Source organism: Eschrichtius robustus, chromosome 14 (assembly GCF_028021215.1).
Source record: "Eschrichtius robustus isolate mEscRob2 chromosome 14, mEscRob2.pri, whole genome shotgun sequence".
Lineage (NCBI taxonomy): Eukaryota > Metazoa > Chordata > Mammalia > Artiodactyla > Eschrichtiidae > Eschrichtius > Eschrichtius robustus.
This window is the reverse complement of record NC_090837.1, coordinates 72,650,988-72,677,378: the sequence shown is the minus strand read 5'-3', so window position 1 is coordinate 72,677,378 and position 26,391 is coordinate 72,650,988. Positions and strand designations below refer to the sequence as shown.

The window sequence follows — 26,391 nt, the reverse complement described above, 5'->3', positions numbered from 1 at the left end:
GGTATCATCAGCCTTGATAGCTGAGCAAATTTGGAGTAGGGAGACCCATCCTGTCTCTGCAGGATTACCACATTTTGCCTTTTGATTGAAATATTTAGTCCATTTACATTTAATGTAACTACTAATAAGGCAAGATTTATGTCTGCCATTTTGCTATTTGCTTTCCATATATCTTGTCTTTTTTTGTTGTTTCTTTATTCTTCTTTCTTTTGTGGTAAATAGATATTTTCTAGAATACCATTTTAGTTCCCTTGTTTCTTTTAATATATATACATACATACATATATATATATATATATATATATATATATATATATATATATATATATATATATATATATATATATGTATGTATATAGAGAGAGAGTTATTTTCTTAGTAGGAAGAATTACACTTAGGGAATTATACCAGGGAATTACAATTAACATCTTAACTTATAACATTCTAGTTCAGATTAATACCAACTTAATTTCAGTAATATACAAAAACTCTGCTCCAGTGTAGGTTTGTTTCTTTTCACTTCCTTTGTGCTATATTGCCATACAGATTATATCTTTGTACATTATAAACCCACCAATGCAGTTTTATATTTATTGCTTTATGCAGTTGTCTTTTATATAAGATTTGAGAGGAAAAGAGTTACAAACAAAAATTAAAGTATACTGTCTATATATTTACCTAAGTCATTGCTTTTCCTGGTTCTCTTTATGTCTTTGGGTGTGTTCAAGTTACTGTCTAATGTCCAATGTGAAGGACTCCTTTTAGTATTTCTTGTAGAGCAGGTCTGATGGTGATGAATTCTTTTATTTTTGTTTATCTGGGAATGCCTTAATATTCCCTTCATTTAAAAAAATAGACTTTTTAGAGCAGTTTTAGGTTCAGAGCAAAATCCCTCTGCTTCACTGACTGCTGCTTCTCATCTGAGTTGCTGGCTTCTCCTGGGCTTGACCTCTAATGTTGGTATCCCTCTATAGTCCTTGTCTGCATCCTCTCCATAGGGGATCTCATCTGGTCCTGTGACTTTCAGTGGAATCTATATGCCTATGATAAACAAAGTCAGGTCAACACTCCTGACCCTCCACACACATATTCAACTGCCATCTTGACCTCTTTTTATGATCATCTAATAAACATCTCAAATTTATAATGAACAAACAACCATTGATTTTTATCTCCAAACCCATCATTCTCCCCAAGTGTCCTACGTCTTGTTGCCAACACTATTCACCTAGTTGCCCATGCCAGAAACCCAGGAATCATCCCTGGTTCCTCTCTTTCCCTCAATTACCTATCCAGTCCATCAACAAGTACTGTTGTTTGTACCTCAAAAATATATCTCTAATCTACCGACTTCTCTCCATCTCCACTGCACCCCCAGTCCTAGGCATCCTCCTCTCTTTTCTAGACTACTGTAATTATTCCACTAACTGGCCTCTCTGATTCACTCTTTCTTCCCCTACCATCAGTTCTCCACATGGCAGCCAAATGCTCTTTAAAACATAGATCAGACTAAGTTACTTCCTTGCTTAAAGTCCTTTAAAGGCTTCCTGTTGTATTAAAAGCAAAAACACAAAGGAAGCCACATGTCTCACCTTGACCTATCACACATCACCGGTCTTAACCCTGTCCACCTCTGGGCCTCATCTCATCCCCTCCTTCTCCCTCCACTCCAGCCATATTGGCCTTCTCTCTGCTCCTGAAACATAGCTGCTCATCTCCACATTGGGGCTTCACACTTACCAGCACCCTCTTCTCTCACTGCGCCTGTGGCTGGCTCCTATCACCAACATTTTAGTCCAAGCCTTGCCTCCCTGCAGCAAGCTTTTCTGCATCTCTAAATCATCTTCACCCCCTTACTGCACACCTCCCTACTTCCATTACACCCTATGGCATCACTCCATTATACTATCTTTGTTACAGATACAACTCAGAAATTTTCCTGTTCATGATTTATGATCTTACTGTCCATCTCTCCTCTCCACTCTTCCATTCTCAACTTTAATATAGGTGCCATTGAACAGGAGTCTGTTTGCTCATTGCTGAATCCCTGCACCTATAATAATGCCTGCCACTTACTAGGCTTCAGTAAACAGATATTGGACAAAGGAATGAATGAATGAATGAATGAATTTCACTTTTAGCTTAGGAAGTAAGGCCTTATGTGCCAGATGCAGGTTTGCCTGCTCCACTGTACATTTTCAACATGGGAAGACGATGCTGCCCTTCCCACAGCAGCTGCACTTTGTGCCTTTCTGTCTGCTTCTCTTCCTGGCATGTCCATAGCACTGGGGAGTTCTGAAGAGAAGGGAAGGCTCAGTTCTGGTTCAAAAGAAAAGTTATCTTACTTTTCTTAAGAAGACAGGACTCATGAATTGGAGGACAACCTAAGGCAAAAAGTCTACTGGGTTGGATGGAATCAAGTGCCAAAATGTTTGAATTAGACCCGTGGTCCCCAAACACTGCCAACTCCACCAGAATCCCCTGTGGGAGCTTGTAAATAATGCAGTTTTAGTGGTCCCGCTCTGGAAACTAAGATTTGGGAAGTCTGAGGTGGTGCTCAGGAATCTGAATTCTTATAAAAGTTTCCCATGGGATTCTGACAATTAGCCAGGATTGGGAACCTCTGGTCTGTCTGGGACAAGGGATTTGCAGATAAGCTGGCCCTTGACTAGTGTGAGGCAGCTGGTGGAATGAGCAAGGTCAGCCCAGATGAGAGCCGGGGGGAGAGGGGGAGGCAGTGCTCAGAGGTGGGGAGCAGCAGGGCCAGTGCTGGGAGCAGGGGGCTGCCAGCCAGTTGTGTCCCTCTCTCTGCCTGCCAGTGGCCCGGTACCGTGTGACAGTGTGCACTGGGGAACTTGAAGGTGCGGGAACGGATGCCAACGTCTACCTCTGCCTTTTTGGTGACGTGGGGGACACGGGGGAGCGGCTGCTCTACAACTGCAGGAATAACACCGACCTGTTTGAGAAGGGCAACGTAAGTTGCAGCAGTGCTCTTCCCTCAGCCCCGCCCCACACCTTCCCACTCCCTTGTCTTCCCTGTTCTAAGTAAAGCTGATCGCTGGTACTGGTGCCTCGGCCAACAGAGAAGCTGTCTCTGGGTGCGGGAACAGGGAACTACATGCATGACAGCCACCAGGCTCCTAAGACTGGGAGTTGGAGAGCCACCTTAGAGAGGTCACGGTCCCCTTCCCACACCTTAGCTTTGAGAAGAGGGCAGAGCAGGAAGACACCTGGGGTGGGCAGGGAAGGAAGCTGGGCACCTTATGTGTGGACTGAAGGTCCCAGGCATGCAGAAAGCTGGGACACCTGAAGGAACATTGCTTCTCCACTAGGCATGACCACTGGAGGCAACTTGTTCGTTTCCTTTTTGAAAGAGAAATCTGGAAAGACGCTAAACATGGAAGTGGGAGAACTGGGTTCTATTCCTAGCCTCATTACTAACGTGCTGAATGTTCCCTTTGGTTTCCCCAACCATCACCTGGATTTACTGGGTAGGCTATGTGAAACAATGGGGAAAGAGTCAGGAGGATCGGGGCCAGACCCTCCATTCTCTGAGCCTCAGTTTCCTTGCGTCTGAAATGGGGGAAAGGATGCCTACCTGTGGCTGGCTGTTGTGAGGATTAGAGATGACAGATATACTGCCTGCTAGCAGACCTGACCCTCAGCACACAGTAGGTGCTCAGTTAAGGGTCATAGTTCAATAATGTGAGACCCAAGTTTGCTCATCAGGTGAAGAGATTTGGTAAGCTTTGGTCCTCTCCTTCCTCTGCCACCTCTTCCTTAGCAAGGGCAGGGCAAGCCCTGGAATTCAAGTGGAGGTCTTTCTCCACCATTTCCTACTCTTTTCTTTCTACATCTTCTGATTCCTTTCTTCATGAATTCCACCCTCGAGTTCCTGTTCCCAGAGGGCCCCAGGTACACTTGTGTAGACTTGGCAACTCTGCAGCCCCTGCTGCATTCCTGCTGCTTCACTGGCAGGCAAAACTGTGAAATTAATAAGACTACTGGTCCCCCTAATCATTCCCTTTCTCAAAAGGGAGCCAGTGTCCTTCTGCAGCAAGGAGCCAGAGGAGATTAACCAAGGAATTAATTCATGATAAATGGTTAGTGGCTGATAACAGCTTAATATATTAATCCTCCTAGGGGATTTGCCTTTTAAAAGGACATCACAGGGAATGGCCATCGTTTATCCAAAAATACAGACCTCAGTTGTTGAGAACTTGACATCAAACATAGTCCAGTGGGAGAAATTGAGGGAGAGGTGCAATCTGTTCCTTATGGGTAGCCCCTGGCCCACCTGTGAAAGACCAATAGCCCAACCCATTGGCTATGGCTTTTAGGATTTCTGGGCCCGTGTCTTCCCTTGGTGTTTGGGTCCCAAGGGAGCCACCATCTAACTGGCCTTGCTCTCTTCCCCACAAAGGCCGATGAGTTCACCATTGAGTCCGTCACCATGCGGAAGGTAAGGCGGGTGAGGATCAGACACGACGGCAAAGGCAGCGGCAGTGGCTGGTTCCTGGAGCGGGTGCTGGTGAGAGAGGAGGGGCAGCCCGAGAGCGACAACGTGGAGTTCCCTTGTCTCAGGTACATGAGTCCTGTCTGTTTTGATTTTCTCCAGCTTAGGTTATGGGCCTTAGTTTTGGGAAGACTCAGCCTATTCCAGGTGCAGGGAACAAAATAGTAGCTTAAGGATATAGCCGGTGCAAAAAAAGAGGTGGCCCTGCTGGTGGCACTTAGACCTGGGCCTCATATCCCCGTTGCCCCCAACACACACAGGTGATGGAACAGCAGCATTGGGTGTCCCAGTGTGGTGCTACTAAGTCTATTAATTACCAAAATGTTGGCATTTTTCAATGATAAAATATGACAACTTCAGACTTTAACTGAGAGTTACCTCAGAGGCTTTGTTACATGCTGAACTAAACTTTTGAATTAAAGGTGGTTTTTTTCCCCATTTGGATGGCCTTCTACCACAGATTTTCCCCTTTAATATCTTGTCAAGATATTTTACTTTGTTTTCATTTCCTTACCCCAGCTTACTAGTGAGGTAAAGTTTCTTTTCTCTTTTGCCTTAAGCATTTGGATTTCTTTCACAGCCAGTTTGGGCTCTATCAGATGTTCCTGATAGAGACATTTCTATAATGAGGAGCAATACCAGCGTTTTTTATGCTGTCTGGTTGGCCATTCCCATTTGCCCATAGCAATGTCTGGGAGGTGCACGCTTAACTGGAGCTTTGGATCAACTAGGCTCTGCAAATCCCAGGCCCAAGCTGAGTCTTGCACCTATGGAAGAGGTGCTGCGTGTCCAAGGTCACTTCTTTAGGGCTAGCCCAGGCTTCTCGCCTAAGGGCAGCCCTCCTCGGAGTGGGTGGGGGCAGGTTGCCTAACAGCCCGGCAGCGAATGCATTGCTCTTTCTCTACCAGGCACACAGACGCACTCGTGCACACATGTGCATGCAGACACATTTACTACAGTTGATTTGCTTACCACCACACCAGCCCAGGAAGAGCAGTTTCCCAGCTATGGAGGGCCACTGGGGCAATCCCAGCGCAAAATGATTGTGAAATGTTTTGTCCATGACAAAGGCATCTACAGTCTTCAAAGTACGGCCACTGTTAGTATTAAGAGGATTACATTGGAAAAATAGGTAATGATGCAGGCAGTTCCAAGTCAGTGGCACTAATAGACAGAAAGAGGCTCCAAGTAAGGGTTGGGGAGCCAGGGAAGGCTTCCCAAGAGAGGCAGAACAGGACCTGGGCCTGGAAGGAAGATCGGAGAGTGAATGGATGGTGAAGAGAAGGGAGGGTGGGTCATCCAGGCTGGAGAAGTGGTGAGAGGCATGGGACTGAGGAAGTGGTTTGCAGAGGTTGGTGAGGGCTGCCTGGCACATGGGGAGGGAGCACGAAGAAGGAGGGGGTGGGAGAGTTCTGGTCTCTCTTCAACACTGACCCGTTTGCTCCCTGCTGGACCCGGAGGCTGCCTGGCTGGGATGCTGGATGGAGCAGCCTTCCTTGTTTTATTCCCATCCACTCAAAAGATATTTATGAAGCATTTATATATGCTTGCTCCCTGTCCTCATGAAGTTTGTTGTCTGGAGGGGAACTAAACAATAAGCAAACGAATACACTAAGAAAGCCACAATTGCTAACTTTGAGGAGTGGGCTGGAGGAAACGCACAGTGGTGGCAGCAGCTGCTGGAGAGGCCACACTGAGATGGAGAGGGTGGGTCAGAGATGGAGAAGGTGGGTGGGTCTGTCTTCATGGGGACACTTAGGCTGACTTCTTGCAGGATGAAAAGGAGAGTGCCAGGGGAAAGAGTTTGAGGGTTCTAGAACTCAATGAGACCAAAACAGGTGGACGAAGGAGAAAGCCACCCAGTGGGGTCAGAGGTGGGCAGAGGCCCATATCAGGAGGGCTTGGTGGGGCTCTTCCATTTTAGGTGGTTCCCTCTGGCTTCTAGGTGGAAGACAGGTGGTAGGGAGTCCAGAGAGGAAACAGAATGGCAGGAGGTGTTGTGGGGTCCATGGCGGTATGTATTAGTTTGCTAGGGCTGCTGTAACAATGTACCACAAACAGTGGCTTAAACAACAGAATTCTGCCTCACAGTTCTGGATGCCAGAAGTCCAAACTCAAGGTGTCGGCAGGACCATGCTCCTCTGAAGGAGCTCTGAACAGGGTCTGCTCCATGCCTCTCAGCTTGTGGTAACCGCAGGCGTTCCTGGGCTTGTAGATGGCCATCTTCTCGCTCTGTCTTCACATTGTCTTCCCTCTGTATGTGTCTGTCTCTGTGTCCAGATTTCCACTTTTTATAAGGATATCAGTCATTTTAGATGAGGGCCCACCTTAATGACCTCATTTTAACTCAATTACCTCTGTGAGGACACTATTTCTAAATAAAGTCACATTCTGAGGTACTAAGGTTAAGGCTTCAACAGATCTTTTCTTGGGGGGCGGGGACACAATTCAGCCCTTAACTTGGCAGCCTGGCCCCAGGTGGTGGCAGCGAAGGTGGGGGCAAGGGCTACACCACAGGTGGATCCTGGAGGTGGAGTTCATAGGACCTGCCACTAAGAGAGAGGAGAATTGGAGACCCCAGGTCTCTGCCTTCAGTAGGTGGGCAGAGGTCACCCTCTCTACCGAAATGGGAAGCCTGGGAGCAAGGGCTGAGGGTTGGGGAATGGGTGGACTCTGCAGGTCCAGTGGGGCCATGTTAGTTTTGAGATGCTTGTGCATCAAGTAGGCAGAGTCAGGCCTTGAGAAATAAAATCAGGAAATGAGAGCATAGAGATGGAATTTAAAGTCAGGGAAATGGAGAGGATCCTTTAGGGAGAGTGTGGCTAAAGAAAATGAGGACTGAGTCCTGGGACAGGTAAGGAAGAAGAGGGGGAATGTGAAAACGGGATGAGGAAGAAGTCTGAGTGTCCACACTGCCTGAATTGCCACGAGCGTGGTGCAAGGGGCAGGAATCTGGCCACCTACCTGCTATGTGACTTTGGGCAAAGCTCTTAACTTCTCTGGTCTTCTGTGCCTTCCCAACCAGCAAGTGTCTTACAGTGATTATGAGGGTGAAATCCGGTTACACTTTGAAAGGAGCCAAGTCTGCTGATGACACAGGCGATTCTGTTGCTGCTGCTGATTGTAGGGCCTACTAGGAGCTGAAGCCTCTGACATACCCCAGGGCTCTCCACGTCCCCAAACACTTAAGAGTTCACACATTTTTTAGAAAATGGATTCTTTTCTTTTTTTCCCCTGATCTATACAGTAGGTCCTTGTTGGTTATCCTTTTTAAATACAGCAGCATGTACATGTCAATCCCAAACTCCCTAACTATCCCTTCCCTCCACCCTTCCTCTCCAGTAACCATAAGTTCATTCTCTAAGTCTGTGAGTCCGTTTCTGTTTTGTAAATATATTCATTTGTATCATTTCTTTTTAGATTCCTCATATAAGCGATATCATACGATATTTCTCTTTCTCTGTCTGATACTTCATTCAGTATGACAATATCTAAGTCCATCCATGTTGCTACAAATTGCATTAATTCATTCTTTTTTATAGCTGAGTAATATTCCATTGTGTATATGTATCACATCTTCTTTATCCATTCGTCCATCGATGGACATTTAGGTTGCTTCCATGTCTTGGCTATTGTAAACAGTGCTGCAATGAACATTGGGGTGCATGTATCCTTTCGAACCATGTTTTTCTCCAGATAAATGCCCAGGAGCGGTATTGCAGGGTCATATGGTAGCTCTATTTTTAGTTTTTTAAGGAAACTCCATACTGTTCTCCAGAGTGGCTGTACCAATTTACATTCCCACCAACAGTGTAGGAGGCTTCCTTTCTCTCCACACCCTCTCCAGCATTTATTGTTTGTGGATTTTTTGATGATGGCCATTTTGACTGGTGTGAGGTGATATCTCACTGTAGTTTTGATTTGCATTTCTTTAATCATTAGTGATGTTGAACATTTTTTCATGTGCCTCTTGCCATCCGTATGTCTTCCTTGGAAAAATGTCTATTTAGGTCTTCTGCTCATTTTTTGATTGGGTTGTTTGTTTTGATGATATTAAGCAGCATGAGCTGTTTGTAAATTTTGGAGACTAATCCCATGTCGGTCCCATCATTTGCAAATATTTTCTCCCAATCTGTGGGTTGTCTTTTCATTTTGTTTATGGTTCCCTTTGCTGTGCAAAACCTTTTGAGTTTAATTAGGTCCCGTTTTTTAATTTTTGTTTTTATTTCCATTACTCTGGGAGACGGATTGGAAAAGATATTGCTGTGATTTATGTCAGAGAGTGTTCTGCCTATGTTTTCCTCTAGGAGTATTAGACTGTCTGGTCTCACATTTAGGTCTTTAATCCATTTTGAGCTTATTTTTGTGTACGGTGTTAAATAATGATCTAATTTCATTTTTTTACATGTAGCTGTCCAGTTTTCCCAGTACCATTTGTTGAAGAGACTTTCTTTCCACCATTGTATAGTCTTGCCTCCTTTGTCATGGATTAATTGACCATAGGTGCGTGGGTTTATTACTGGGCTTTCTATCCTGTTCCATTGATCTATAGGTCTATTTTTGTGCCAGTACCATACTGTTTTGATAACTATAGCTTTGTAGTATAGTCTGAAGTCAGGAAGCCTGATTCCTCCAGCTCCATTTTTCTTTCTCAAGATTGCTTTGGCTATTCGGGGTCTTTTGTGTCTCCATACAAATTTTAGGGTTTTTTGTTCTAGTTCTGTGAAAAATGCCATTGGTAATTTGATAGGGATTGTATTGAATCTGTAGATTGCCTTGGGTAGTATAGTCATTTTCACAATATGTAATCTTCCAATCCAAGAGCATGGTATATCTTTCTATCCGTTTATGTCTTCTTCAATTTCTTTCATCAGCATCTTATAGTTTTTGGAGTACAGGTCTTTTGTCTCCTTAGGTATTTTATTCTTTTTGATGCAATGGTAAATGGGATTGTTTCTTGACTTTCTCCTTCTGATTTTTCATTGTTAGTGTATAGAAATGCAACAGATTTCTGTGTATTAATTTAGTAGCCTGCAACTTTCCCAAATTCATTGATGAGCTCTAGTAGTTTTCTGGCAGCATCTTTAGGCTTTTCTATGTATAATATCATGTCATCTGCAAACAGTGACTGTTTAACTTCTTCTTTTCTAATTTCGATTCCTTTTATTTCTTTTTCTTCTCTGATTGCTGTAGCTAGGGCTTCCAAAACTATGTTGAATAAAAGTGATGAGAGTGGGCATCCTTGTCTTATTCCTGATCTTAGAGGAAATGCTTTCAGCTTTTCACCGTTGAGTATGATGCTAGCTGTAGGTTTGTTGTATATGGCCTTTATTACATTAAGGTAGGTTCCCTCTATGCCCACTTTCTGGAGAGTTTTTTTCATAAATTGGTGTTGAATTTTGTCAAAAGCTTTTTCTGTATCTTTTGAGATGATCATATGGTTTTTATTCTTCAATTTGTGGATGTGGTGTATCACATTGCTTGATTTGTGGATATTGAAGAATCCTTGCACCCCTGGGATAAATCCCACTCAATCATGGTATATGAGCCTTTTAAGGTACTTTTGGATTCGAATTGCTAGTATTTTGTTGAGGATTTTTGTGTCTATGTTCATCAGTGATATTGGCCTGTAATTTTCTTTTCCAGTGGTATCTTTGGTTTTGGTATCAGGGTGATTGTGGCCTCATAGAATGAGTTTGGGAGTCTTCCTTCCTCTGCAGTTTTTTGGAAAAGTTTCAGAAGGATAGGTGTTAGCTCTTCTCTAAATGTTTGATAGAATTCTCCTGTGAAGCCATCAGGTCCTGGACTTTTGTTTCTTGGGTGTTTTTAAATTATAGTTTCAATTTCAGTGTTTGTGATTGGTCTGTTCATATTTTCTAATTCTTCCTGGTTCATTCTTGGGCAACTGTACCTTTCTAAGAATTTTTCCATTTCTTCCAGGTTGTCCATTTTATTGGCATACAGTTGCATGTAGTAGTCTCTTGTGATCCTTTGTATTTCTGTAGTGTCAGTTGTAACTTCTCCTTTTTCATTTCTAATTTTATTGATTTGAGTCCTCTCCCTTTTGTCCTTGATGAGTCTGGCTAAAGGGTTATCAATTTTGTTTATCTTTTCAAAGAACCAGCTTTTTGTTTCATTGATCTTTTCTACTGTCTTCCTTGTCTCTATTTCATTTATTTCTGCTCTGATCTTTATGATTTCTTTCTTTCTACTGACTTTTGGTTTTGTTTGTTCTTCTTTCTCTAGTTGCTTTAGTTGTAAGGTTAGCTTGTTTATTTGAGATTTTTCTTGTTTCCTGAGGTAAGATTGTATTGCTATAAGCTTTCCTCTTAGAACTGCTTTTGCTGTATCCCATAGGTTTTGGATGGTTGTGCTTTCATTTTCATTTGTCTCTAGGTATTTTTGGATTTCCTCTTTGATTTCTTCAGTGATCCATTGTTTGTTAAGTAGCAAATTGTTTAGCAGCAAATTATTTAGCCTCCACATGTTTGTGTTTTTTATAGTTTTTTTTCTTGTAGTTCATTTATAATCTCATAACGTTGTGGTCAGAAAAGATGCTTGATGTGATTTCAATTTTCTTAAATTTACCGAGGCTTGCTTTGTGGCCCAGGATGTGGTCAGTCCTGGAGAATGTTCCATGTGCACTTGAGAAGAAAGTGTAATCTGCTGTTTTTGGATGGAATGTCCTATAAACATCAATTTAATCTATCTAGTCTATTGTGTCATTTAAAGCTTGTGTTTCCTTATTAATTATCTCTCTGGATGATCTGTCCATTGACAAAAATGGGGTATTAACATCCCCCACTATTATTGTGTTACTGTCGATTTCTCCCTTTATGGCTGTTAGTATTTGTCTTATATGTTGAGGTGCTCCTATGTTGGGTGCATATATGTTTACAATTGTTATATCTTCTTCTTGGATTGATCCCTTGATTGTTATGTAGTGTCCTTCTTTGTCTCTTATAACAGTCTTTATTGTTAAGTCTATTTTGTCTGATATGAGTATTGCTACTCCAGCTTTCTTTTGATTTCCATTTGCATGGAAGACCTTCTTCCATCTCCTCACTTTCAGTCTGTATGTGTCCCTAGGTCTGTGGTGGGTCTCCTGTAGACAGCATACATACGGGTCTTGTTTTCATATCCATTCAGCCAGTCTATGTCTTTTGGTTGGTGCATTTAATCCATTCACATTTAAGGTAATTATCAATATGTGTGTTCCTATTGCCATTTTCTTAATTGTTTTGGGTTTGTTTTTGTAGGTCTTTTTTCTTTCCTTCCTCTTTTGTTCTCTTCTCTTGTGGTTTGATGACCATCTTTAGTGTTGTGTTTCTGTTGCTTTTTCTTTTGTGTGTGTGTATCTATTGTAGTTTTGGGTTCCCATGATATTTTGATATAGCAGTCTATATATGTACAAGGTTGTTTTAAGTTGCTAGTCTCTTTCCCACCTAGAGGAGTTCCTTTAGCATTTGTTGCAAAGCTGGTCTGGTGGTGCTGAATTCTCTTAGCTTTTGCTTGTCTGTAAAGCTTTTGATTTCTCTGTCAAATCTGAATGAGATCCTTGCTGGGCAGAATAGTCTTGGTTGTAGGTTCTTCCCTTTCATCACTTTAAATATATCATGCCACTCCCTTCTGGCTTGTAGAGTTTCTGCTGAGAAATCAGCTGTTAAACTTATGGGAGTTCCCTTGTATGTTATTTGTCATTTTTCCCTTGTTGCTTTTAATAATTTTTCTTTGTTTTTAATTTTTGTCAGTTTGATTACTATGTGTCTCAGGGTGTTTCTCCTTGGGTTTATCCTGCCTGGGACTCTCTGCACTTCCTGGACTTGGGTGGCTATTTCCTTTCCCATATTAGAGAAGTTTTTGAGTATAATCTCTTCAAATATTTTCTCTGGTCCTTTCTCTCTCTCTTCCCCTTCTGGGACCCCAGAGAATGAGAATGTTGGTGCATTTAATGTTGTCCCAGAAGTCTCTTAGGCTGTCTGCATTTCTTTTCATTCTTTTTTCTTTATTCTGTTCTGTAGCAGTGATTTCCACCATTCTGTCTCCCAGGTCACTTATCCGTTCTTCTGCCTCAGTTATTCTGCTATTGATTCCTTCTAGTGTATTTTTCATTTCAGTTATTGTATTGTTCATTTCTGTTTGTTTGTTCCTTAATTCTTCTGGGTTTTTGTTAAACATTTCTTGTATCTTCTCGATCTTTGCCTCCATTCTTTTTCCAAGGTCCTGGATCATCTTCACTATCATTATTCTGAATTCTTTTTCTGGAAGGTTGCCTATCTCCACTTCATTTAGTTGTTTTTCTGGTGTTTTATCTTGTACCTTCATCTGGGACATAATCCTCTGCCTTTTCATTTTGTCTATCTTTCTGTGATTGTGGTTTTCATTCTGCAGGCTGCAGGATTGTAGTTCATCTTGCTTCAGCTGTCTGCCCTCTGGTGGATGAGGCTATTTAAGAGGCTTAGAAAATGGATTCTGATATTTTGCTGAGGTGTGTGGTGATGGCATTTGCTGCTTCAGGACCCAGGAGGACTCTGAAGAACCTGGAGGTAGAACCTGGGCTCACAGACTGCTTCTTTTTTCACCTGAGCTGTTATTTTACTCCCTGGGAGAGGAGAACAAACCAGGTCTATTTATCAGAACTTCTCTGCCAGGATCAGGGAGTGGTGAGGATCTTAGCTATGGTAGGTGTGTGTGTGTTTATGTGTGTATGTGTGCATATGTGTGTACATGTGTGTTTAGGTGCATGTGTTTATGTGTGTGTGCATGTGCTTATGTGTGTACATGTGTTTATGTGTGTGTGTTTATGTATGAACATGTGTGTGCACACATGTGCATACTTGCACATTTTTGTAAGCCCAAGGAAAGAGTAATAAAATCTCCAGCAGACTGGCTTATCCATTTAGCAACATCTCACTCTGAAACTGGGCTGAAGTGTTTGAAGCTGAAAGAAAATGACTATATTTGGAAATACCTATTAATATCCTGCAAGTATTTAGGTGGAAACTGAAATGACAAGTCATGGTTTCCTCTGCTTCTGGGGAGGGCCTGGGGATGGAGAAGTGGTGGAGAGAAAGAAGGGAGAACAGATGGGATTTTGCGATGGCCAGTGGCCTGCTGACTATCCACCTTCCCTGTCCCTGTGGCACACTGACAGGGCCACATCACAGCCTCCTCCTCCGTGGTCTCCAAGTCTGTGGGAGATGCTGCAGTGACCTCAGCAAGACAATCAGAGGTTGATTGAGGAGCTCTAGCCAGCACTCCCTTGCTCCCCAAAATCTCTCCCTTACCTTGTCTTCAAAGCCATGAGTTTGTACCTTCATGTCTTATAATCTCAAATGGTTTTTGGTGTTCTAGATTCACAGCACCAAAGCTCATGGGAAGCATAACAACTTAATTGTCATCTAATGTTTTTTTTAATTGAAGTATAGTTGATTTACAATATTGTGTTAGTCTCAGGTAGTGATTCAATTATATTTTTCAGATTACTTTCCATTATAGGCTATTACAGGATATTGAATATAGTTCCCCGTGTTATACAGTAGATCCTGTTGCTTATCTATTTTATGTGTAGTAGCCAATGGTAGCTAACAGCCAGCTGACAGCAAGGTCCCATGGGAATGTAAGATCATGTGCTTGGGGGGGAGGGCAAGAGTGAAGAGATGGGAGAGACCACAGTGTTCCCTGAATTGACCCTGGGGAGGGGGGCAGTATATTGGCAGAGAGGACTGTGGTTTAGAGAAGCCTGAGCTCCATGTTGGGAGCGCTGGGGAGGAGGCAGTGCCTTGACTTCCTTTGATAGGTTCTGTGGCCCAGGAATTGCCTCCCTCTAGGGAGTATAATAGGAGTGGGCTGCAAAGACAAGCACCAAGATGTAGACAAATGGTCAAGAAGCAAGTACCTTGGTTTCCCCATTGTCCTGGAGAACACTGAGAGTGTCTCTTCTCTTGCCATCAGCCCATATCACAGACTGTCTCAAGTACTGGGGCCTGGATAACTCGTGCTTGCACGATTGTCTGATTTCCCAGCCTGGGTCTCTCTGCTCTGTGGGAGCAGTTCTTTTCAGGCAAATTGGTCCAATGTCTTTCCCGCTGGCAGATGCCACGGCCCACTCTGACATATTGATGAGTCATAGCCATCAAATCCCAGCCCTGCAGGGTCCAGACCCAGCTTCTCCTTGTTGGCAAATCTCATTCATCCTTGAGGACTCACATCAGAGGCCCTTCACCATGAGCCCTTCTCATTTCTCTACACTTCTGTTGCACTTACTTTGGTTTAACATCCATCCTTGTCTTGGTCTCTGGTACCTCAACCAGTCTGTCCTGTCTTCTTAACTAGACTGCATGTTCTCCAGGGGCTGGGCTGTGTCTTATTCATCATAGTGCATCTTCTCTGCCTTCTCCCCACCCCAGAGCTCTCATCACATTGCCATGCACATGATGGACTCTTAGAAAAAGAGGTGGGTTTTTTTTTTAATGATAATGATGACACAGGTGTTCATGGCTTTTAGGACAGACTCTTTACCATGATTACCGAGGTTCCACATCAAGCGACCCTGCCACCTCTCCAGCCTCATCTGCCAGCACTGCACCGTTCACTCGTTCCATTCCATCCACACTGGCTGTCCGTCTGCTCCTGGAGGCTCCACTCTGTCCTCGCATGTTGTTCACTCTGAATGCGCCTCCCTCCTCTCCTGGTTAACTCCTTGTCATCCTTCCAGTCTCAGCCAGATATCACCTCCCCAGGGCAGCCCTCCTTCCCCAGTCTGGGTTGGGATCCTTTGTTCTGAGCTCTGGTAGAACCATTTCCCTTTGCTGAGTTCAAAGCTCTGGCCTCCTGGTGACTCTGCATGAATTGTGTGATGGTTGGTTGTTGGGCTCCCCCACTCAAAGAGCTAACAGCCCCTCGTTTGCCCACCAGGTGGTTGGACAAGGATAAGGATGATGGGCAGTTGGTCCGAGAGTTGCTGCCCAGTGACAGCAACGCGACACTGAAGAGTAAGTCGTCCTGAGGACAGGTGGTAGGTGTGCCCTGGGCAGGACAGACTCCCTCCCTTGGCTGCTTAGAAGGCAGTTGGAGAAAGCACATGCCCTTCACTCCACGGAGGTAGCACTGGGCAGGGTGGAGAGGAAGAGGCTCTGAGGGAGGATCTGGAAATCTGTCTGTCTGCGCTGTGCACACAGCTGCTTTATGGCCCTCAGTGTGGGACCCTGATGCATGTGGGCCTCTGTCAATGAGAGTAGCAAGAGCAGTAACACAGGCTAATGTTGCCCATTGCTGGGGGTACCTATCATTCAGGGCCTGGAGAGGATAACCACGTTTGGAAGGGGCTGTACAATGAAAACATTGTTTTTAATGCCAAGAATTATCCTGGAGGCCTTACAGCTTTCCTTACTGGTGTTATTTCTTCAAGTGCCTTGGTTTGATCATGAGCATTAGACAAAATTTAAAAGAAACATATCCAGAATCCTCAGTAATACCAACACCTCATTTCTTTTCCAAGACCTCATATTTATCATTTATTATCTCATGTGAGCCCTGCGATAACCCCAGAAGGTAGGCAGAGCTGATGTTGTTATGCCCATTTGTCAGATGGGGACACATCTGGCAGAGCTAAATATCTTTGTAAGGTCAGATAGAAAATTGAAGAGTTGGAATTCTGCATTCTCTGAATGCTTACAGAATTTAAGACCTGGGATGATCCTTAAGAGATGAACTAATGCCCCCATTGGACACACGACCCATGCCTGTGTCAAGGGGATCCCCTAGTACAGCCAGGTCTGCATCCAGCAGTGGAGCTGGTACCAGCGCCCAGGAGTCTGTGTCTTCCTGCCTTGCCCTTCCCACTCCAGCAAGCCCTGCTTTACCACATGGATAGGACCCTTCAGGCTCTCCACTCCCAAGTCAGAGCTTTTGAAAGGATTTAGATGGAAAATGATGTAAAGAAGAGGTCTTTTTTTCTCAGTTCCTGCTATATCTTTACAGCAAGAAGGACAAAAGCCACTTCCTCGGTGCCCTCAGGTGTCCCTGGAGGAGCTGATCTGGGCCAGACCCACAGGTCTGGCCTCTACCAGGGCCTGGCGGGTCTGTAGGGCTGCCCCCGCAGCAGCTGTGCTCAGCTGCCTTTCTCTGAGTCTTTTTTTGCCAGTGCTGGAAGGCCCTGAGACAGCCACGCACAGCGGGCCTTGGAACTAGCATCACTTGCCTTCTCAGTGCTTCCCTCCTCATTCCCAAGACCCACACCCTGCACCAAACCTATAGGACTTGGGGTCGTGTCTCAGGTTATCCCAGGACTTGCCTTTTACCAGGCATTTGTATCCTCCCTTGTGGACAGACGATGAAGACCTTTCTAGGTCATAAGATGGAGTAACAGCAGCATGGCGTTTCGGTTGAGAACGGGGCCGAACGGGGTCCTCGTTAGGGTTTCACTCATAGCTGACTCCTTCTTTTTTTTAATATCTCCAACTATTTTACTTTAATATATAAACCTTAATACATAATAGTTCAAAGAAAGTAGTTGTGATTATTTCAATATCATGCCAGAAAGTTTATTTGATAAAACTCAGCTTCCATTTCTCAATTTTCTCAATTTTTAAAAATTGAATACAAGGTTACTTTCTTAAATGATTGTATAAAACACAACTCTGAAATATGCTTAATGATGAACGCCTAGTGTTTAATGCTAGGCTGGCTCCTTTTTAACTGTTGCCATCTTGGGCCAAATACATCATCTTCTGAAGCTCAGATTCCTCACCTGTAAAACCGAGGTCAGAACACTCAACACTAACACGTGTAAACGTGCTACACACTGCCTGCAGGGAGGTAGATGCTCCCTTTGCCTCAGTTTCTTCATCCATCAGACAAGAAATTGCATGAGGTGTTTGCTTTAAATCCTTGTAACCCTTACATTTTAGTATTCTTTGCAAGCCTTCCTGTTCCCAGTGCATTCACACCCTGTGGGGCAGGCCAAGCAGGTATTAGAGTTCTGATTTTGAGATGAGGGGGTTGGTGGGAGCCACCCCTCAGTCTCAGGGCTACGGACAGAGAGCAAGGCCCTGGGCTCCCAACCCCTAACCAAGTGCCCCAGCCCTGGGGGAGCTGCCTCCTGCCCCACGCTCCCTCCCGCTCACCCCGCACTAAACCCTCCCTTCCTGCCTCCTGCCTCGGGCTGTTCAGACTTCCGCTATCACATCAGCCTGAAGACTGGGGACGTCCCTGCGGCCAGCACAGATTCCAGAGTCTACGTCAAGCTCTATGGGGACAAATCTGACACCATCAAGCAAGTTCTTCTTGTCTCTGACAACAACCTGAAAGACTATTTTGAACGTGGCCAGGTGGATGAGTTCACCCTGGAGACCCTGAACATTGGACCCGTAAGTCTTCCTGAGACCACGTGATGGCATCTTACCCGTACACCTGCGTGTATCTGCACATGGGTTCACACACACACACACACACACACACACACACACACACTCACAGACACACATGAACCCATTTTGAAGGAAAAATGCCCAGGGGCACGGGTAGTGAAGTACATTGTTTTCCAGTTATGACCTAGAGCAGCAGAAGACACGTGAACAGTGGTCAAGCTTCCAGAATCTCTGTGGGGCTTGAAGATGTATTCTTAGTGGCTGTAATCCCAACATTTCCTTTACCTCCATAGCCAGGACTGATGGACCTGGGTCCCAAACCCTGGAGAAGGGGACACTGGTGTGCAAGGAAGGAAGAGAGGAGGAAAAGCTGTAAAGAGGGGCTGAAAATACTTCCCAATTCCAAACTAGAGTGTGTATCAGAGTGATGCTCAGGAAGCCTGTTTCAGTGTTTACTCCCAGGCCACACCTGAGAGACTCTGCCTTAGAGGATGGGGCCCCCAAGGGTCTGCCTCCATCATGTCTCCAGGTGGCCCTGCTGCGAGGGGTCTGAACACTGCACCTGGAGAAGTGTGGGTCTGACTGCCTGCACTCAAGTGTTGGAGACTTTTCTAGAAATGTCTGAGCTGGGCTTCATGTTACCACCTGCCCCTCTCAAGGGGTGGCTTGTGGAAACTGAGAGGGTTACAACCTCCCCTTTGCTAACCCCTTCCCCTCTTGGTGAGCCCTACCTTATTTCAGGTGCTCTGGGGAATGATCTCATGTCAGTCATTTATATCTTGAAGGTAATGAACTTAAATCAAGATTTTCCTTGATCAAAATGTATTTACATTTTAAGCTGAATGAGTAATTGTAGACTGAAATGCTGTTTGCATTACTAAGGATTTCTGGCAACAGCCAACAGACAAATGAGACATCTGAGGGATGGGGGAGGGCGTTTGGGCCCTTCTTGTGTTTCTGAAACCCCCTCAACAAACAGTGTGGCCAAGAGGGTGGGAGCATGGTTTCAGGCTGCCGACTGCCTGGGTCTGAAGCCCAGTGTTTCCACGTACCTGCCGTGTGCAAGTTACTTCATCTCTGTTTGCCTCAGTTTCCTCATTACTATCAAAAGGGATCCCAATGGGGTTGTTATAGCATTAAGTATGTTAGTAACACCCACATGCAGTAGTGTGTTCAATAAACACTAGCTGTTATTGACTGAACCATTACTCATGTCCGGTGCTGGTCGTTGTGGAACTGACAGGCAGTCCCTGCCATTAAGGTGCTTTCTGTCACATCAGGTAGAAAATACCTGTCCCAGTCTTTGCTCTGTCACAGTCCCAGCACCACAGAAAGACAACGAAGCTCTCCCGTGCCCCTTGGCACACACTCCAAAGGCTCTCAGGCTGTGTCTGTAGATATAGTTGGTCTCCTTCCTACAATTCCAGGGGATAGGGCTACATGCACTCAGCTGCTATAGTGTTTCCCTTACCAGCTGCAAAGGTGCACTTAGTATGCATAAGAGTGAGAGCAAGGCTTACAGGGACAATTTTCTAAATCTAGCCTTTGGGCACCTGACTCACGGCAAGCGTCATTCTTCCATACCACCACAAAGAGAATCTAGGGGGTGCTGGAAGGAATCTCAAAGGTCATCTGATAATTCCATCTGATGTTAGAATTGCCCTGTATACAGCATTTCAAAAACATAAAAGTCATTTGAATGTTGAAGAACTAGGTACATTTAAGGATGGTAACATGATCATTTATGTGCTCATCTATGTTACCTGTGGGCAAAGATTAACATAAAATATAAAATAGTGAAGCAACTGAACTATGGAGTATTATAGGAAAAAAATGCACTTCAGTGCTAAGAGAGGAGGAATTGGACACAGAATGACAGAGCCTTAAGAGGTTGCATATTCTGTCACCTATAGGATGGGTGTGTCGAAGAAGACATGCAAAAATACGTACAATAGTGTATGGTTTAAGACAAAACAAAGCCAAATCACCAACGTGGCTATCAGAAGCTGATGGTTAATATTTCTTGTGCATTCACCACATTCTTAGGAAGTCCACCACCTAACTTTCAGTACATACTGGAGCTTTCAAAGCTCCTGCCACACCTGTTCCCCCACTTGTTTCTCACAATGTACCCAGGAGGTGAGCTGGACTAAAGACTTGAGGACAGAGGCTCCAGGCAGGAGAGGTGGTGCCCTGGTCCCCTGACTGGCTGCTGGCAGGCAAGCCTGGGACCCAGCCTCCTCCTGCTAAGCCTGCATCTCCCAAGGAACTGGAGACCGGGTTGAGGAGGGCCATTTGTGCCGGTGTTTGGGGTGGGCAGGGATGGAGGGATGAAGGTTTCTACACAGTGGCTCCTTGCTCACCTGCACCCTGGGTTTCCTTCCAGGTCAACCGGCTGGTGATCGGGCACGACAACATGGGCATGCACGCCAGCTGGTTCCTGGGCAGCGTCCAGATCCATGTGCCCCGCCAAGGCAAGCAGTACATTTTCCCTGCCAACCGCTGGCTGGACAAGGACAAGGCCGATGGGCGCCTGGAGGTGGAGCTGTACCCCAGCGATGTCGTGGACATCCAGAAACGTACGGAGGTGGCCATGGTGGGACCGTCAACAGTGTTCCCCGTAGGGTGGGGCAGCAGGGAAGGAGGAGGGACTGTGGGCAACTTGGGTCTTGTCTCAAAGGGGGGAAGCTTCCAGTTGTCCCTGGTAGCAGGGTTCTGGGAGGGAAATGGGGCTCCTTTTACAGATGGGGAAACTGAGGACTCAAAGATGAAACATTGTTTTCGGGGATAAAGGCAGCAAATGACTTTATTAAGAAATATACTTTCTGAGAATTCCCTGGAGGTCCAGTGGTTAGGACTCCACGCTTGCACTGCAAGGGACATGGGTTCCATCCCTGGTCGGGGAACTAAGATCCCACATGCTGCATGGCACGGCCAAAAAAAGAAATATAGCTTGTCAGCCCTGTGTACAAGAGGAGTTTGAGAAATAGTCTTCCCCCTGGGAAGATTGGTGAGGAGATAAGCTGTTTATTCATTTATTTATTCAATAAATATGCGTTGAATGTTTCTCTGTGCCAGCGCTGCCCTAGGCTTTGCAGAGGCAGCCATGAGCAAAACAGACCAAACCCTTGTCCTCATGGACTTTACATTCCACCAGAGGAGAAAAACAATAAATGCATAATATAATGCCAAGAAAGAGCTAGAAGAAAAGGAAGCAGGACAAAAGGTTAGCAATGGCAGGGGGTGAGGGACCTTTTTGGACAGGGTGGTGACATCTTTGAATGGAGGTGAAGTTCAAGGCGATCTGGCCACCATTGCACATGATGTGAGAGCCATAGATTAGGTAGGGGTCAGAGAAACAAGAGGTTATCTAGAGGGTCAGGAAGACCGTGGGACCAAACCCTAGTATAGACAATGTCCCTTCCCTCACCTCTGCGTTTCCGCACCTACCCTGAAAGCAGCCATCCAAGGTTCACTCCCACAGGAAGCTTCTCTGAGAAAGAACCCCACTACAAACTCAGCTCTTCCTCTTCCAGAACTCCTTGTGTCTTTTCATTGTGTGCATTTTCTCTCCCCAACTAACCTGTAAACTCCTTGAGGGCTGTGTCACATATACATGCTTTGTAATGGTACCTGCCAGTATGAAGAATTAACTCCTTCCCTCTTTTTATGAGTTAAAACTTGATTTCCATCATAGTAATACAGGTACTAGTTAACAAGATAAAGATAAAAAAGCAGGAGTTCCCTTACCTACCTATTCCCTCAACCCATCCCCTTTCTTCAGAGGTAACAGCTTTTTAATTACTTTAGCATTTTCCTCTGAAATGTATCTCCATATTTTCAATAATATGCTTACCAATTCCTTGATTTTTCAGTCATAGACATTAATTATTGACTTCCTACTATGGAAGAGGAGGATTTAGCTTTTTTAACACAGGCTCATGTGCATGCATGTACACATGCATGCACACACACAATCCCCTCCTTCCAGCCTTCAATAATCAATATTTGATTTGTACATTATTATAACCATGTAAATATTCTTCACTACTGACACCTACTTATAACAATTATATTTAATTTTTATACAATTTTTTGTTTTTTCTGGAGTTAATAATAGCCTCATTTATTCATTAGCAGAGTTTTCAATATACCCATCTATATTTCTATATACCCATCTGTATACCCACCTATCTGCATTAGTGTGCTAGGACTACCATAAAAAATAATACAGACTAGGTGGCTTAAGCAACAAAAATGTGTTTTCTCCCAGTTCTGGAGGCTGGAAGTCCAAGATCAAGGTGTCAGCAGGTTGGGTTTCCTCTGTGGTCTCTGTCCTGGGCTTGCAGATGGCCACCTTCTCACTGTCTCTCACAAGGTCTTCCTGTGTGCATGTGCATGTCTGTGTCCCAATCTCTTCTTACAAGGACACCAGTCATTGGATTGGGACCCACCTTAATGGCCTCATTTTAACTTAATCACCTCTATGAAGGCCCTGTCTCCAAATACAGTCACATTCTGAGATACTAAGGTTAGAGTATCAACATATGAATTTTGGGGGTACACAATTCTGCCATTACGCCATCTTATCTCCATCTTCCCAATAGAACTAAAATTCTTTTCATATGTTCAAGCCCAACAGGAATTCTGTTGGTTTCCTCTCTACACTCTTCTCCCCCACTCCCTGTCTCAAGGGAAATTCTGTCCTGTTCTCTAGGCTGCCATGAAGCTGTCTCAAAGATTTCCTTTCTACTATCTTTTGGACATTCCATTCTTCTCTCATCTGGGTCAGATCTCCTGTTTCCTGGATTTCATGCCTTCCTCTGCTTTGGTTTATTCCCTCATTTTAGAGAGACATTCTCCACTGCAATGGAAAATTTGAATGTCTGCAAATGTCTTTGGTCTACTCTCACCATTGATCCATAATTTGGCTTGTTAGAGAATTCTGAGTTAGAACTCAGAGTTTAGAAGGAATTATTCTACCATCTTCTAGCTCCCAGGGTTACATTTGGGAAGTCGGATGCCATTCTGTTACCCAACACTTTGGGTTTTTTCTCTCTAAAAGCCTGTAGGATCCTATTTTTATCCTTAGCATTCTGAAATTTCATGATGTCCTCACTGCCTTTTGTGATTTCAGTTTCATCCAGTCTTCTAGGAACTCACGGGCTCCTTCAGTCTAGAAGCATTTTTTAGTTTTGGGACCTTTTTTTGTATTTATTTCTTTGACAATTTCCACCTCTCTATTTCCTCTGTTTTCTTTAGAACTGAACTTTTAGTGAGATGTTGGACTTCCTCTGATTTTCTTACCTTTCTATCATTTGTTCTTGGGAAATTTCCTTTTTGTTCTTCAGAACTGTCCTTGACTTTACCCTTGCTTTGGAATATTTTATTTCAGCTACCACATTCATTTCCAATAGCTGGCTGTCGTTCTCTGAATGCTCATTTTTATCTATCCTAATTTTGTATAATCCTGGCTGCTATTGTTCTAAGAACCGAGAGAGGGAACTGGGTTCGGGGTTCTCTCCATTCAGAATGCCGGCTTTTCCTGAGTCCCCCTGTTGTCCATCTGCTAGCCCACCCTCACTCCCAGCTGAGGTCAATATCTCTAGCTCAACTTCTTCAGGCTCTCAGCTAGTCCTCTTGTTTCCAGCCCCCAATTTCTCACATTGCTATGGTAGTGGGAGATCCCTCATCTTGTTGAAAATAACAGTCTTAACTTAAAAAAAATTATGATTTTGTCTTATAGCATTGCTGAGAGGGCAAGTCTTGTAATAGTCACTTTGAATAAATATGGTCCCATAGTTCTGGGAGACATTTTGCTCTCCTATGGGAAGTGCCCTCTAGGGGTAAATACCTGTAACACATTTCCACCCTCTAACAGCCTGATAAAGTATTACTACTTCAAAATACAGACAATTCTCTGTGTAGCTGTCTCTGTTGATATCATCTGAAAGGTGCATATATTTAAATGAAAATTATCATTTCAACCCCTCCTCCTTTACTGAAAATAAGGAAAAGAAACAAACACACAGCCTTTTACTTCTTTCTGCACTGTGGTGTCTGCCCAGGGGTAGGCACACAGCACAGGGTGCCAGCTGGTGTACTGACTACTCTTCGTCCCTGGTTCCAGAGGACATGTGTGACACGAGGATAACTGAGATTTGGAGTTTGATGGCTTGGGTTTGCCATTTCCACCACCGACTCAATTCTTCTAAGCCTCAGTTTGGCAATCTTCAAAATGGAAATAATGGGGTTTATGATATTGATGGGAGGGTTGGATAAGATAATGCCTAAGAAGCACCAGACACATGGTACAGGCTTGTGAAATGTTTGCTTTGTAATGATTATTACTACTGTTATTACTAAATGTCCCATTTCTCCCCCATATGCCCACCCAGTGATCCACTACGAGGTTGAGATTTGGACAGGGGATGTAGGTGGCGCAAGCACCACTGCCCGAGTCTACATGCAGATCTACGGCGAGGAAGGCAAGACAGAAGTGCTCTTCCTCTCCAGCCGCTCAAAAGTGTTTGAGCGGGCATCCAAGGACACATTCCAGGTGTGTGTGGGCAAAGCGGTGGGTTGTCAACAGAGGGTCCGGCAGATGTCTGAAAGTGGAGGGATTGGTTCTCAGCCTGGGGAGCTTTAGGAAAAAAGTGCCGCCTGGTCTACACCTGCATCAGTTAAATCAGAACCTTTATGGTGGGACGTGTTTTCTGGGAATGTTTCTGAATGCTTTACCAGAGATACTAATGTGCTGCCAGTTCTGAGAACTGCTGGAGCAGGTGATTCTAATTTAGCAAAATACGGCACAAGACCCTTGGTTACTACATTCATTCCCAGCCTTGGCCTCTGATTCTACCACTCACTCAGGCTGAGGGCAGGGCCGTGCCTCCCAAACAGGATACTGGGAGGCTTGGGGTTTCCCGGCTGTGTTCTGAGGGCCCCAGGCCTCCTCACTTCCCTTTGAGTAGAGAAGAAAAAAAGATGAGAGTGCGAGCATGTTGCTGGCAGGAGAGGAGGGAGGATGCAAGGGTGGTGCCCCTTGGGGCAGCACATGAATGTTTTATGTGGGACATGAGTGCGTGTGTGCATGTGTGTGTCTGCAGACCTGTGTGTGCATGAAGTATATTCATGCTGGCTGGTCTATGAGTGTCTGTGTGCCACCAGCAGCTTGGCCCTCAGCAAAGAGTCCTAACCCAGTGCCCAGCAGAGAGGGTCCTAGCTGAGCTGGGCCAGTATCACAGGTGTCTGGAATGTTAGCACTGGAGGGGGCCTCCTGGAGTCCAACCCCTCATTACACTGCTGAGGATGCAGAGGCCCGAGTGGTTCCCCTCTCTGAGCCTCAGCTTCTTTATCAGCTCAAACCTAGCTTCATAATACCTGCCTGGCTTGCTTCACAGCCCCTGGAAAGATCAAAATAGTCAAAGTCAGGGAAAGTACTTGGGAAATCAAGTCATGGAGATGTAAGAGCAGGGCATCTTGTGGATGTGAACAGACTGCATGGCTGGATACGGTGGTGGCTGCATTCACGGCTGGGCAGACAGATGGGGGGAGAGGGGACAGCAAGTGAGCTGGCTTGCGAGGATGCTGTGACCTGGAAAGCACTAGAGAGGAGATGGAATGTGCTGAAGAAGGGACTTACTGTATCCAGAGCCCATCCCCTATGTAGCTGAGAAGAATACATTCCTCTTCCTGGGGGCTCTGGGCTCCATTCTGGCTAATAATTCTCTCACAAAGGTGGTTTTGGCTGCATTGTGGCTTCATGAACCGGGAGTCAGAAGGCCCGAGTTCTCATCTAGGTCTGGGCTCCAATTATGGGACACTGAATAACTCATAGGACAGCCCTGGGCCTCAGTTTCCCCAGCACACAAGCAGAGAACTGGTGGGACTGGGCTTTGAGGATTGTCAAACACCCAGGCAAGGGCCCGTCAGCACAGGAAGCCCTAAGAGTGGCCCGAACGGCAGGAACTCCATGTGAGCCGTCCCCTGAGCTCTGCGGGGGCCAGACCTCCCCTCAGTATGAGGCTCAGAACAGAGTGGCAGATCGAAAGTCGAGGACCTGACCCTCTGAAGCAAAGCTAAATCCATGGACACTGCCCTTTGAGCCAGCCACGTGCTAGGCCCAGTGGGAGAGAAAAGCAAGAACGAACAGTCCCTGCTCTCAGGAATCCCCACTTGATGTGCAGACACCGGCGCACATGGGCAAAGAGGGCATCCAGGCCGGGCCAAGCCCTGGGCCCCGTCCCCTCTGAGCTCCCAGGAAGAGGAGAAGCTGGTGTACGGGAGGGGCCTGGGGGAGACTTCCATTTTTTGAAAATTAACACTTATTTTTTTGCTTCTTGCAAAATTTATATATAATTAATGCTGAAAAAAGATGTTCGGAAGGAGAACACAGAAAAGCACAAACTAAAAAAAAAAAGTAATAATAAAGCTCAGGAATTAGAATGAGTAGGTTTTAGAGGTAGAGGAAGGAATGAAGGCATTCTGCGTGAGGGAACAAAG

The 26,391-nt window shown here is 45.0% G+C and overlaps 1 protein-coding gene across 2 annotated transcripts in view; it reads left to right on the top strand.

Annotated features, from left to right (window-relative positions):
* The window catches only part of LOXHD1 (lipoxygenase homology PLAT domains 1), a 220,700-nt gene that overhangs the window by 95,485 nt on the left and 98,824 nt on the right, over positions 1-26,391 (top strand). For both annotated transcript variants that reach the window (XM_068563302.1, XM_068563301.1), the window contains exons 13-18: positions 2,820-2,974; positions 4,424-4,584; positions 15,434-15,510; positions 17,690-17,886; positions 20,273-20,465; positions 24,285-24,445. In XM_068563302.1, the coding sequence (XP_068419403.1) occupies positions 2,820-2,974; positions 4,424-4,584; positions 15,434-15,510; positions 17,690-17,886; positions 20,273-20,465; positions 24,285-24,445 (944 nt within the window). The remainder of the gene's footprint in view (positions 1-2,819; positions 2,975-4,423; positions 4,585-15,433; positions 15,511-17,689; positions 17,887-20,272; positions 20,466-24,284; positions 24,446-26,391) is intronic.